The 14,214-nt window shown below is 54.9% G+C and overlaps 1 protein-coding gene and 1 long non-coding RNA gene across 3 annotated transcripts in view; one reads left to right on the forward strand and one right to left on the reverse strand.

Annotated features, from left to right (window-relative positions):
• Positions 1 to 648: 648 nt before the first annotated feature.
• The window catches only part of OLFML2A (olfactomedin like 2A), a 29,481-nt gene continuing 15,915 nt past the window's right edge, over positions 649 to 14,214 (reverse strand). The window contains exons 4-8 of one of the 2 annotated variants that reach the window (XM_035015827.1): positions 12,723 to 12,932; positions 10,327 to 10,576; positions 7,875 to 8,105; positions 6,473 to 6,658; positions 649 to 3,672 (exon numbers count right to left, since the gene is read on the reverse strand). In XM_035015827.1, the coding sequence (XP_034871718.1) occupies positions 3,440 to 3,672; positions 6,473 to 6,658; positions 7,875 to 8,105; positions 10,327 to 10,576; positions 12,723 to 12,932 (1,110 nt within the window). In that variant the 3' untranslated portion in view covers positions 649 to 3,439. Of the gene's footprint in view, positions 5,043 to 6,472; positions 6,659 to 7,874; positions 8,106 to 10,326; positions 10,577 to 12,722; positions 12,933 to 14,214 lie in introns of both variants that reach the window. The other variant, XM_035015826.1, reaches the window with a different exon arrangement.
• On the forward strand, positions 1,890 to 7,529 carry LOC118017694. Its single transcript, XR_004681213.1, has 2 exons — positions 1,890 to 1,962; positions 7,139 to 7,529. It is a non-coding gene; the product is annotated as an uncharacterized LOC118017694 (long non-coding RNA).

The following is a 14,214-nucleotide window of genomic DNA, read 5'->3' on the forward strand; positions in this document are numbered from 1 at the left end:
TGTGTTTGTGTTTGGGGAAGTTGGTCTAAATCCGTGTCACCATCAGTGGCTTGAGAGCTCTTGAGAGGTACCTAAGCCACCAGGCGAAAGGCCCTTGAATCACATGGAGAAGCTATTCCCTCTAGTCCCATCCCTCTGATTACATCAAGGTCAATGTCCACTTGGTGTTGGTCTGTCCTTTATACCCCCTGACATTGGTAATCTGGCTTTTTGCACGAAGAACAACTGGCCCAGGGATCACAGGCACAGTAACCACCAGAAACCAATGGTGCTGCTTGTTTTCAAAAGTGTCCCATCCCAGCCACCTTGCATGGTGGTCACTGACTTTTTTTTTTACTATTGTAATATTCCTCCTTTAAAAACTTGTTTTTGCTAACAGCTTATTAAACTTCCCTTTGAAATAAAATTATTTTAGTAAAAAGAATGAAATCATCTGAAAGAGAAACCGTAAAGCATACTGAAGATGGTCAAGGGGAACGGCAAAAGTCATGAAGAAGGTCTGTACAGGAGTGACAAGTTTGGGAAATGTGGGACTAAGATGCTCAAGGCCCATCTCCTCGGTTCCACAACACTCTTTTTCCCAGGAAATGAAATGTTTGTGTTATGATAAGGAAGCAGACCACAGCACTTATTCAAGACTTTCAAATGGAAATTTGATCATGTCTTTATTTAGGTATATGCCACCTTGTTGCAAAAAAGGTATTGTGGCAACTTACAAACATAGATAAAATACAATGGAGTAAAAATAAACAGATCTGGGTAAAGGTTAAAGCAGAAAGCTAGAATGAAGTCAGAGTCCAGTTGGTGACTCAGTACAATTGTTAAAAGTAATCTCAAATTTGACTTTGAGGTTCCCAGCGGCCAAAGCAAAAGAGAAAACACGACTGTCACAAGATTTCTAATAACAGTGAGTTTGGGGCTTTGGCATAGACACACACCTGGTTCAAATCTTGACTCTACTACTTGCTAGATTCAGGACCCTGAGCAGGTTGCTTAACTTCCCTGAACTTGAGGTTCATCACCTGTCAGGAGGGAAAGCAATGCCAACCTTGGGGATTCCTGGGTGCATCAGTGAGAATGTGTGTCCAGGTGCCTTCTAGCTCTGGGAGGGTGCTGCTTGGGTCCTCAGCTGCCCTTAGTCCTCCCTAAGCTGTAGGTCTTCAGCCATAAAAGGGAGTTGACATCTGTCTCCTCTGTCAGTCCCTACCCTGCCCAAGCATGCAGCATGGAAGAGGCTGAGCCAGATCCCAACAGGCCTCCCTAACTCCTACCCAGGCTGTCTGACAACCATCCGGTGCTGTGTTCTCCTGTCATCAGAGTGGTTTCCAATGTTGTCAAGGAGAACATGACGCTTTGGAACACAGAGGCTTTCAGGAACACTCAAATGATTCCCAGGAAAACCCCAGCCTCACTTTCTGGGCTGCCTCCAAGGCAGAGGCCCCCTTCTCTCCTCCGCAGACAGAGCAAATTAAATGTCAAGGCCTAGAAATCTCTAGGGGGAATCCAAGGCAGCAGCCCAAGCCCCTTCATATGTTCAGAACACCAGAGACAGCTTCCTTTGCCCTCACATCCAAGGTCAATAAGAAACGCTGGTCCTCCCCAGTCCAGGTCCTTTCTTATTTGAAGTACCTGTGGCCAAATGCAATAAAGTCCATGACAGAAACCCGTCCCTGCCTCCCATGAGCAATGGAATCAATTCCAATTGTCTTAGAATTTTCTTTTCTCTGTTAACTTATACTTGACTTTGTTCCAAATGTGATTGGAGGCAGTCTTTGGCTTGGCATTCAAGGCTCTTTACAGGCTGACCCCAACTTCCTTCTTGGGTGTCCTTTCTGGATGCAGCTTGTGGCCTGGTGACACTTCTGGAGCTGCCCTTGGAGTGCCATGCAGTTGGCAAACAACATGGACTGACCAGCCCTGAAACCCCGATCTGCCACAGACTAAGCCACGGTGTGACCTTGGGTAAGTCCCTTCACCTCAGTTTCTTCATCTGTAAAATGGGCACATTCCAAGTATAGACCTTCCCTGTTGTGACGAAGCAAGAATATGCACCCGGCATGCGTGGCCCACTTGATGCTCAGTCAGTGGTGATGCTTAGATGACCTGATTTTGAGACCTGGCTCCCCATTTAACTGCTTTCATGACAAGTGACCCACGTCTGGGCTCCAGTTCGACTATCTGTAAAGTGAGGAAAATAGCTACCACAAAACCCCACACACTAAGGCCTGAAAACAGAAGGGGCTTAGTGAAGGCTTGGAGGCTGCAGCCTGCATCACCGCCCCCCCAAAAACAATTTTGCTCGTCCTTCCATTTTCCCAAATCCCATCCTTTCTAACTTTCCTTTTTCTCAACTACTGAGCAAGAGGAGTCTGAACACTTCTCACATGGTTAGGCTGTGATATCATGAAAGACACAATCTTGTAAAACCCACACCCAGGGCCAAGGGAAATGCAGCCCCCTGAAGAGACTGTTCGGTGGAGCCCGCCGACGGTTGGGTGGGGGAGGCTGGATGTGTCCACCACTATGAGTCAGGCCTTGCTTGGCTGGCTATCCTCATTCCCCTCTATTTCAGGGGTGAGTTCAGCTTAAACAAAACATCACCTGACCATGCCCGAAAGAGACGTCTTCTGCACAAAATGCTTTTCCTTACACTCTTGGGTATGCAGCTGGGTGTCCAAATATACAGATATGCAGGAGTTGGCATGGGGACAGATGAGGGGAGCAGGGTCAGGGGGTGGTGTAGGGATCAACAGTAAATACTCTCAAAGGTGTTGGGATGGATTGGGTCCTTGGGAGTCTATGGCCTTCCCAGGCAGAGCTGCCTCTAAGCCGGAAGAATAAAGGAAATAGACAAAGCCCTTCTGGAAGATCAGCTGTGTCCTGTTCCCCAGCATGGCCCCAAACTACTCTCTAAACCTCTCTGGGGGCTTCTTTCTCCTTTGGTGAAACAGGGAGTTAGACTGGTGAACTTCCTAGCTCTGAAAATACTACCCAAAGCAGATGAGGGGAAGGCTTTAAGGTCTATGTCCTATGGGTTGCCTGGGTCTGAGGCTCAGGGGGGTCACCAGCAGCACCAGGAGAGACGGCCCACCTGTGCATCCTCAGCCCCAAGGCCCGGGTTCAGGGTGGTCCTGGCACCAATAACTCTGAAGCCTGGAAAAGCCTGGTCCACACACCGCCTTCTCCTTCCTTCCCAGCTTCCATCCTCTAGCACCTCCCTGCAACCATTAGGTCCAATTCCTCCCCTGGACCCAACCGCTCAGATCTCAAATCCCCCCCAGCGCCCCCCCAAAATAAACCACAAAAAATCTGCTGGGTCATTCCACCAAATGACCGGGTCAGGACTGACAAGGAAGAGGGAATCTGTTTCATCCTGGCACCACCCCAGCCCTGTCCAGGGTCTTGCTCACAGCAGACCTGAAGGTATCCCTGAGTACATCTAAGCTGTGGGTTCAAAGGTCCAGAGAGAAAGGACAACATGGACCCCAGGCCCCAGGGCTCTGGGAGGGGCTGAGGACAGGTCCCATGGCCTAGGTATGTAGCCAAAGCCGGCACTTCTGGGTGGAGAGGGGGCCTCAGGGCCTGGCCCAGCTCCCCACCCTGGTAGAGTCGGGTCTGGCAGGCAGCTGCCGGCGGCCTTCTCAGCTGCTGCTGCAGAAACAAATGACAGCACTGAGGAGGAATAAGAGAAAATAAACATGAATACAGAGGGAGGGGAACTTGGAACAGGGGCTGGTATTTTTCCTCGGGGTGCGGTTTCTGCTCAGTGGCTGGGTGACCATGGAGGTTTGGAATGTGGTTGGACAGAGGGTGAGGGGGGGTGGGGGGTGGCCAAAGGCAAGGAGCAGGAACATTAGCCAGGGGCCTGAAGCCCAGGGCCACCAACAGTTCAGCCAGAACGGGGGCCGGGGGTGGGACGCAGCGTGCCACATAGTGCGGAGATTCCCGAGGCCTCTGCTTTTGAATGGCCCCGGGGGTAAGGGAGACGGAGTTGAGAGAACAAGAGAATCTAGAGGAGTAGGGAGAGGCCTGGAGGTGAAGGTGAGCACAGTCAGGTCTCCTCATCTGTAAAACGGGGCTGTTGTGACGGCATGGCCTGCCTGATCCAAACTGAGGCTATTCAGGCAAGGGACATGGTCTCTCTGGGCCTCAGTGTCGTCATCTGTTAAATGGGCTTAATTATCCCTACCTCCGGGGGTGCTACTGGGAGGACTGAATGGGTTTGTGCATGTGAAGCTCTTGGCATGGTGCTCTGCAAGTGGAAGGGATTATTAATCCACTGGGTGCCAAGGAAGCTTTATCCTGGCTGTGCCACGTGCCTAGCACCTGCCCCGGGCCTGGACCCCCATCAATATGTGCTGACGGAGCCCCCTGCAGGAGTTGCTGTGGGGGAGCCACGCCCACGGCCACTCCTCTCCTGTGAGCGCCGGTCCCGGCTCAGACCACGAAGTGGAGGGTGTAGGTGAGCTGGTGGCCGTTGTCCCAGGCGTACAGCATGCGCTCCTTGGGGTTGTAGTCGATCTGGGTGGTGAAGGCGTGCGCGTTGAGGAAGGGCAGCTGCGGCCGGGCGTCAGTGCCTGTGTGCGTGTCGAAGGCGTAGGCCACCTGGCCTTCCTTCTGGTTGTACGTGTCCACGGCGTACAGGATGCCGCACACCAAGAAGCAGTTCCCGTAGGAGTTCCGCCGCAGCCGCGTCCTCCACGTGGTCTCCCGGTGCATGGACAGGTCGCCGGGGTCCAGGCGGCTCAGCACAATCACCTCGGGCTGGGCCTCGTCCTGGTCATCCGCGGCGGGGTAGATGACCCACAGGCCGCTCTCGTCCACGGCGAAGTCGATGTCCGAGTGGCCGCGCCACTTCCAGGGCGTCGTGTCCTCGTAGACCACGTCGGGCAGCAGTGCCCAGGAGGCCACGAAGCGCTGCCGCAGGTCGTACTTGATGATGTTCTTGGTGAAGGCGCGGTTGTAGTAGAAGGCGCCCTGGAACACCACGTGGCCCGTGCCGATCCAGCTGTACGGCAGCTTGTACATGTTACTCCAGCGGCCTGTGTGCGGGGCAGATGCTCACACCGGGGCCGGCGGGCCGGCCAGGCCACCCGGGGCTCCCGAGTGGCCCAGCAAGCAGGGGAGACCGAATAGGCTATGGGCTCGGAGCTGGGCCAATCCTCTTACCCCCGACCACCGCGAAGCAGGTACTGTCAGCATCCCCCTTGCCAAGGAGGAAACAGGGTCAGAGGGTTCAAGGTCACCCAGTTATGGAATGGCGCAGTCGGGATTTAGACAGCCCCAGGGCTCTGTCTCAGGGCCTTTGCCCAGGCTGTTTCTTTTGTCTGGACTGCATTCCCAGTGCTGTCTGCCTGGGGAATGCCTCCTTATCTTTCAGAGCCCTCCACCAATACTACCTCCTCCTGGAAGCCTTCCACCACCTCCCTGGGCTTGAGTGAGGGCCTCCCCTCTGGCCTCCCATCACCCTGGTCTTGGCACTTTTCAGTGGCTTCCTCCACAGCAGCCTATGAGCTGCCTGAGGCAGGCATCAGGTCAATTTTGGACCTGGCAGAGGAAGGACTTTGGCTGTTCCAGGCCATACCCGGTGACTCCAAGGCTCTCAGGATAAATCCAAACTTCGATGTGGCTCCCGAGGACTGCCTGAGCCTACTCTCTCCTTATGCTTCCCCCACCTCCCTTCTAGGCCATTCTGCTTCTCATTGCCGGGCCTTGGCACACACTGGGCCTTCTGCTTGGAACGCCCGGCCCTTTCCCTTTTCTATGGCTTCTTCCCGCTCTTCCTCCAAAGCTCAGCTCAACATCACCTCCTCCTCTGGGAGGTCTTCTCTGATGTCCAGGCTTGGGTTCCACAGTCCCTTGAGCTTTCCCTCAAACACTACACTGAAGTTATTTCCTTAGGTCTTTGCCTCTCGCTTCAGACCGTGCATTTCTGGAGGGCGGGTGAGGCCTAAATGACCCCTCCCCCATCATGCCCCAGATCCGATAACCAAAATTCTGCCCTTCCCTGCCCAGACTTGCAGCTCCTCTAAGGCCTGGGGCTCTGCTCTCCTGTAAAACAGAGTACTGACCCCACCCCCCATAGAATTATGAAGCTACCATGAGCTGACGCACATGGCGTGATTAGCACGTAATAAGTCCTCAAGAAGAGGACACCCTAAGTGTTGTTCCTCTTGACAATAAGTTACGCTCCTGAGGGCAGGACCTTGCCCATCTTGTTTGTTGCTGCATTCCCGCTCCTGGCTCCATGCTGGCACATAGGGGGTGCCCTCAGATGCCCCTCACTGGTGTGGCTGATCATGTGGAGCTGGACCAGGCTGGGACATTCCGGACCACAGGAAAGCACAGGCACAAGAGGGCCCAGTCTCCGTGGGAGACCCTCCTCAGGCTGCCCACCCCCTGCCAGTCTCCGTGGGAGACCCTCCTCAGGCCGCCCACCCCCTGCCCCCTTCCCAACTTCCAGCTCTCCAACCTTGCTTGAAGTTTTCCAGATTGCGGAACTCCACCAGGCTGTTCCCGTAGTAGTAGTTGGTGACGTAGATCCTGTCGTCTTTCGCAGCAGGGTCCTTCATCCAGGCTCCCTCGTGGCGCCCGTAACTGTGGTGCCTCACGGGGGGGTCCACGGCCCGCAGGGTGCCCTCACAGCTCGTCTCTCTGCCTGTGGGGGGCAAGGGGAGCAGCACTCGGTCCTCAGCCCCACAGGCCCCGGAGCTGGAGCAACAGTCCAGGAACGTTATCTGGGTCTTACTTAAACCCCTCCCGATATTTTGTTTACAGCATTTTTTTTTTTAAGATTTTATTTATTTATTTGAGAGAGACAGAGAGAGTGCAAGTGGGGGGAGGAGGGCAGAGGCAGCAGGAGAAACAGACTCCCCGCTGAGCAGGGAGCCCGATGTGGGGCTCGATCCCAGGACCACAACCTGAGCCGAAGGCAGACACTTAACCGACCGAGCCACCCAGGCGCCCCATATTTGCAGCCTTTTTTCCCCTTATGATCAAAGCAATGTCTGATCAATGTAGAAAACAGAACATTCAGCAAAGGAGAATGAGGAAAATAAAAACAATGAAAAATGTCAATATCAAAAGAAAAATTTAAATATGTTGTATTTCCTTCCATTTTTTTTCTTTGTATATACAGTCATGCAGACATACTTTTAAAAACCGTGGTTCTTCTGAATATACAATTTTATGTATCCTGTTTTTTCCCTCCACTGAGCAATTTCTCACATCATTAAATGGCTTTTAATGATGTGATTTCAAGGCTCTACCAAGCCACCAGACAGCTGTGCCCCAGTCCCCTCGGTGTGAGATCTTCAGATTATTTCCAGTTTTCTGATGTTGGAAATGGGCTGGGGGTGAGGGGCAGGTAAGCTGCAGCTGCTGTCCACATTGCTGATGGACCCTTGAGGAAAGATTCCTGGAAGTGGAACGCACCAGGACCGAAGTGGGGAACGGATTTAACAAGACCTTGTCGTCACAGGTAGCCAAGATACCCTCCAGAAAGATGGGCTCGATGATTTAATGGGAAAGATCTCTACCAAAAGACACAAGCCAAACGTACAAATGTGGACAGAAAAAAGTAAAGAAGTGGGAACAGTTGCTGGATTTGATGATGGGATTCTAGGTGACATGTTAGGAAGGATTTGTTGAAAATACTACCTGTTTGACTATCAGTGTCCTCAAGCTTTCTACAAAGGATCAGACAGTAAAGATTTTAGGCTTTCCAGACCACATACGTCTGTCCCGTATTCTTTTTTTCACAACCCTTTAAAAATGTAAAAACCGTTCTTAGCTCAAGGGCCATAGAGAACCAGGCTGCAGGCTGGATCTGGCCCATGGGCTGTACCCTGCTGACCCCTGTGAGGCTTACTCACCTTGGCTTGGGACATCTGGGTGTGAAGGTGGCTCGGTGGGCTGGGGCCGGGCGGTGGGAGTCAGGGTGGGGGTGGGGACAGGGTCGGAACTGAGAGTGCCAGAGGCCAGGTCCGCTCCCTCTGAGGCCCTGGGCCCAGCCTTGTCATGTTCCGCTGAGTTGGGCTCCGGTGACCTGCCCTCCACCCTGGGCGGCCGCTGTTCTAGCCAGGAAGTGCTCTTGAGGGCGTTGTCTGCGGAGAGAGGACCCTGTGCTCACGTCCCGTGCGGCTGCCCACGGTCCTCCCCAGGCCCACCTGGCTCCCAGCTCTGGGGCCATGGCGGAGAGAAGTGGGGAGGCCCTGAGGAGTGAAAGACCTCCACAAGTGGGCGGTGGGGAGGCTTTGTGGTCAGCAGACCGGCTGCAAGCCCCCCAGCTGAGTGACCTCAGCCGAGTCCCCTGCCTTGGTGGGCCTCAGCCTCCCCTTCTATGAAACGAGAGTCATAAGGTCCACCATGTTAGGCTGTTGTGTTGATTAGAGGAAAATGTATACACATCATTTGCCCAGGTCCCGGCATGCATGAGGTGCTGAACATGAGACCCCTTCCCTCCTAAGTGTCAAATACTTTGTCCCAATTCTTTCCCGTCCCAGATTCAACTCTAGGAGGGAGACACCCTCGCTCCCATTTTACAGACTTTTTTCTGCTGGTCCTCTCCTCTGGAACCCAGCCGACAGCTCCTCTCACCCAGCATTTGCCACTTTAAGCAGGGAGGGGCAGGGGCAGCCAGCCTCCCGTCACCTCTGGACCCCAGGTCTCTGTCTCTCTGCCCCCTCACTCAGCTCCTGTCTCTGATCTCGAAGCTTTCTGGGCAGGCCCCCCCTCCGCCCCCATCTCGCTGGCAAAGCCTTTGCTGATGGGATGACTTTTTCAGCTCCCGTGGGACCTGTCTGGGGCCATCTCTGGGTCATCCCTGACCCACACACTTGTCTGGGCTGGGCTGGATGGGGTCTGGGTAGGAAAAACAGGAAGATTCAATGCCACACAGCAGGGGACAGAGCTGGGGTGGGGTCTCAGGCTGGCTCTGTAGCCCACTGAGCTGGGTTCCTGTCCCACCAACTTGCTGTGAAATCTGGAGCCAGTCTCTTCACCTCTCTGAGCTTGTTTCCTCATCTGGATCAAGTCCAACAGGGTCTGTGAGAACCCACAGAAAACTGTGATGCCAGGGACAAAGGAAAGGGGATGGTGTGGCCCCCAGGAGCTGAGGCCCCTTGATGCCAGGACAATTACCTGACTTCTCTCATTTTCTCTCCCTGCCAGCCTTCCTCTTTGCATAGGGTTTAGCCAGGCCCTGTTGTAGGGCAGCCCCTGGGGTCTCTTGGGAATGGAGCACACCCTTTGGCGGGGGTGGGGGGCTGGCCTTGGCAGCCTGCCAGGGCCAGGGCCTTGTTCCCACGGGCCTCGCTGGCAGAGCCAGCTGCTTGCAGCTGTCCTTGGGCAGTGCCCAGCCAGGGGTCAGAGGTGCTGTACTGTGGCCAGGAGGAGCTAGCAGGCCTCACAGCCAGCAACTACCCCCGGGGGGTCTGGGAAGAGGCCCCTGAGCCTTGAGAGGCCAAGAATTTAGGGGGGGCTCTTGAATTCCACCTCCTGGCCCCTTGGACATGGGGTGGGCAGAGGGCCTCACTGAAGGAGGTGGTCAGCGGGATCCAGGGTGGGGGAGCAGGCTTGGGACACCTCTCTGGGGCATGAGAGGAGAGCAGGCGTCTGGGGAGGGCCTCAGAGGAAGAATCAGGAGCCACACCAGTGGGGACGGCCTAGAACTTTGGGTACTCCAGGGACTTTTGTCTCTTGTGGGTTTTTTTTTTTTTTTGGTTAATTACTTGGTTGCCCTTCAGTGTGATCCCCCATGGATTGCAGGAAAAATATAGGACTCTGTGGGCTCTCCTTTGGGAAAATAAGAATTGGGAGGCCATCCATTGCAAGGCTACTCTGGAAATAAGAGGTGCTCTGAAGGCCCCCTAACACTTCCCAGAACCCTGGCCTGGCTCCAGCCTCTGGGGATTCCCACCCCACCTGTGGCCGCTGCCTGGTCATGGGTATGTTTTTTCCACTGGACTGTGAAGTCTATGTTAGGCAGAGTCTCTGGGAGATATGGCACGTACATAGTGGACCTTCAGCAAATCTTTGAATGAAGAAGGAAAAGTCCAATAAGGGCAGAGATAGCGGAAAATACTGGAGAGGAACCGAGTGGCCCTTTGTGTTGATTCAATCATTTCATCCCCAACAACCCCACGAGGGGTACTATCTCATTGTGTGGATGAGCCAAGGGCACCAACAGGTAACCAGGAGAGCTGAAATCTGGGGCAGTTTGACTGTAGAGAAGACACTGGATCCCCGCAGGTGATCCTTGCTTGGGATGCAGCCATCCAGCAGCAAGCCCCCACTCCGCCGGGGTCCAGTCCTCCGCCAACTCACCGGCCACGGCCTCAGTCACCTCCTTCCCGCCCGCCTTGTAGTAGGTGATGCCTCGGATTATGGCCTGCTGCTGGGTCAGGGTCCGGGGCTTGGCTGTGGGTTGGGGGAATCTGCTCTTGCCGCCCTCCTTCCTCAGCTTCTCCACCTTCAGCAGCTTCTCCTTAGGAGGTTTTGTGAGGCCCCTGTCTGCAAAGGTCTTCTGAACGTTGACGTATTTGTTGTTGTCTTTGCCTTTCCCTCCAGCTGTGTCCTGAGAGAGAAGGGAAATCTCAGACTTAGGGGCGGGGGAAGGGGTGTTGCGGGAGGTCATGGAGGCTCAGCTTCGCGGGGGGGCTGGAAGTGGTCACGTTGCTCTAGGCCCTAGGTGTCAGGTGCTCGTGAACTCACAGCTTTCCTCCCATAGTCGCTACATCCATGACTGGGCCGTGCCTCAGTTTCCCCACTCAGCTCTCCAGCTCCCCTGCAGGCTTGAAGCCCAACCTGCTAGGTTAAGTTCCTGTTCCATTTCCAAACCCCTGCATACTCACCCCCGGGGGTAGATTATAATGGTTAATTCCCTAAGGAGGTAGCTGCTCAGGAGGTCAGCTTCTCATCCCTGTCTCTCTCTCGCTCATGGGTCTTTTTTTGTGGGCAGGGGCGAGGTTCTCAGGCTCCAAGGCAGGGTGATCAATCCATCTCAGTGTGCCTGGAACTTTCCCAGTTTCCGCACTGAAAGTCCTGCGTCCCGGGAAACCCTTCAGTCTCAGGCCAACTTGGACGGTTGGCCACCGAGGCCATTGTCCTTAGCGCATGCAGTTTCTTTCTTTTTTTTTTTTTTTTTAAGATTTTATTTATTTATTTGACAGAGAGAGAGACAGCGAGAGAGGGAACACAAGCAGGGGGAGTGGGAGAGGGAGAAGCAGGCTTCCCGCGGAGCAGGGAGCCTGATGCGGGGCTCGATCCCAGGACCCTGAGGTCATGACCTGAGCCGAAGGCAGACGCTTAACGACTGAGCCACCCAGGCGCCCCCAAGCATGCAGTTTCTAATGTCCTGTAGATTTCATTCTCACTTCCTCTTAAAGGCCTCTGCTGCTCACTTGGCACAAGAACAAAGGCCCCGTGACATCACCCACTGTCAAGCAGAATCTCCAGGAGATACAGCAAGTGCAGTCTCTAGACCTGCCGTGCTGTGGCCCAAACAGCATTCATTTGCGCCTGTGGACTTGACACGGGAACAAGCAGGAAGCCTGTCCTGGGCCACAGGCACCAGGCTTCCTCCACGCTTTATCAGCAACGAGGCGGTCCCGGCCGCAGACACAGATGGGCACAATGTCAGCACAACGTCAGCACGGGGGGCCAGGAGGTGGGAGAGGAAGAGCCCGGGCTTGTCAGTCACGCAGATGCAGGTTCCAGTCCCGGCGCGGCCACCCTCTCCCCACGGGGGGCCTCACTCTAGGCTTCCTCATCTGCCCAGCGCGCAATGATTGTCCCTCCCTTGCAGGTGGCTGTGGGATTAACTGAGATCATGTCTGTGAGCAAGTCAGATTTAGACTTTAGAAATCAGATTTAGAGGCTGTCAGGATCCCCCACTCTAAACCGCAAGGCTGCTGTGGGGAATGGAGCGGCTGTGTCCTGCCTGAGGGTGACTGGCCTAAGGGGCACAAATGACACTGAAATCCAGTCTGTACTCCCATTTGCCAAGCCACACCCCCTAGGGTGTATCTATCATAGGAAGGAGCCTCTGTCCAATTTGCCCACCTATGGGGGGCTTCTCTGCATTTGCCCAGAGGGACAGTCTTTTAGGCAATTTGTCGAGAGGAGGACCTTTTACAAATGTGCATAAAGGTGTATTATAGATCTTGGGTGGCTCTGCCTGGTGTCCCTGCTCACTCTGTGCTGAGCTTGAACACGGAATGTCTGGGTGTTATGCTGCAGGAATTCTCCACCCCAGATTGGGTTGATGAAGTGGTGTTAGTCTGCAGGGTCCCCAAGGCATTGCCCACCTGCCCCTGAGCAGGCAGGACCCGGCCAGGGGCCCAACCACACTAGGGGAGGCTCGAAGTGGTTTTGCTGCAGCCAACCTGGTTTCCCAGGGCCAGGCAGGGAGGGTCATTTCTACAGTTTTGTCTCTGCTAGTTTGGGGATGGGAATGAGAACACCGCCAGATGCCTTCCTCAGCAAACAGAGCCCTCAGCTGGATCCCCACATCTGCTCCCAGCTTACCTCTGTCAACGGTGCTCGCTGCACTGCAGGCCCCTGCCCCCCACCCTGTCAGGGACTCTCCAGCTGTGCTAGCCCTCAGCCCTGTCCTGTGACCCCAAACCCCCACCCAGCTGGCCCTCGGGACTGAGGTCCTGGCAGACTGTGTTCCCAAGCCCACCCACCTTCGGGCCCCATCGCCAGGGCCACGGCCTCACCTGAGCCTTGCTGGCAGGGCCGGGTGCTGGGGCAGCGGCCGAGGCCGGGGCTGCGTCCTTCTGCAGCAGCTGGAGGCCCAGGCTGGAGAGCTCCTTCTTGATGCCCATCATGATGGCCGAGTGATTCTCATAGCGCTTCAGCTGCTCGCTCAGGTGGCGCATGCTCTCCTTCACTACCTCGTTCTCCCGGCTCAGGTTCAGCTTGACGTTCTGTGGGGGCAGGACTCCAAGGTCTTTCTAGCCTCCTCTGACAGCCACCCCCCATCCCCCTGGAGGGGGACACCCCAGCTTCTGCCGTCAGGCTTCATGGCCCAGGCTCCTGAGCGGGGCCCAAGGGGACAGGTGCTGCGTGGTGGCACTCACAGCCACGCGTGGATAAAGCGTGCTGCCAAGAGACCACGTAATGATCAATGATTACTAAAAAGTGAATGAGTGATGTTGTTCCTTTGGGCAGAGGGAGTCAGTTCCTCCCGAGTGAGGCTGTTTTCTCCACCTCCACCCAGAGTTAGCAATAAGCCTATTTTTTTTTTTTTTTAGAGTTATCATTTAGTGAACAGAAGCAAAGCACAGATAATGCAAAACAGAAGATAATTAAAAAATCATTTCTTTGTGGCTTCGGAAATCATTTCTGATTTGTTCCAGCCACTGCAGACATACTCTCCAGATCGTCTGGCTCTTGGTTACATGACGTGAGTTAACATTTCCTAAGATTAGAGGAGGAAGGGTCACAGGGGGATAACTGCAGAGCTAGCGACAGGAGAGTCCGGCATCTACTAGGTGCACAGAAAGTACTGGTGCATGGTAGAAGTCCAACAACTGGTAACCTTACTCCCATGCTGGCAAGGGCCTTACACCTAGGAGATACACACCAAACACTTCTGGATAATTCAAGCCACTGTGACCCCAACTTTGGGGAGAGTAAGGGGTTAATCTCCCACCCTGGGGCACAGGATGCCCAGGTGCCCCCTCCCTCCGGAAAGGAAGCTGGGAAAGGAAGCCCCCACACCCCGCTCCTGGCAGCTGCATGTCCCCAGGCTCCCAGCAGCCTAGCAGGGGCCGGATGCAGGAAACAGGCGGAGGCCTGGCCCGTGCCAGCAGAGATGCATGCCAGCAAACCTTGAACCTGCAGCCTGGACCCCCATGATTGCCCAACTCTGTCGCTGCCCTCAGGGGGCAGTCCTGGCCACCTGCCTAGCCCTCTAGCACATCTGCACTGACCAGAAGACGCTCGGCCCCTCAGCCTCCACTGCAAGTGGGGCCTGGGCCAGCCATGCTGCCTTAAGCCCTGCCCCAGTGAGCTTGGCCAGTCCTGCACTTTTATGTGGCATTTTATGTGACCGGTGGCCTTGGAGTTGTGTCATGTGTGAGTCCTGGTCTTGGTGGACTGAGGGCCACTGCAGGTTCCTGCCAGCCCCCTCCACATCCCTTTCAGACAATCAGCTGGTGCCTCAGTTTCTCCACCCAGCCTTCCAGCCTTCTGTAGGCCCATGAG

This window comes from Mirounga leonina, unplaced genomic scaffold (assembly GCF_011800145.1).
Source record: "Mirounga leonina isolate KUSES-001 unplaced genomic scaffold, KU_Mleo_1.0 Mir_170, whole genome shotgun sequence".
Taxonomy (NCBI): Eukaryota; Metazoa; Chordata; class Mammalia; order Carnivora; family Phocidae; genus Mirounga; species Mirounga leonina.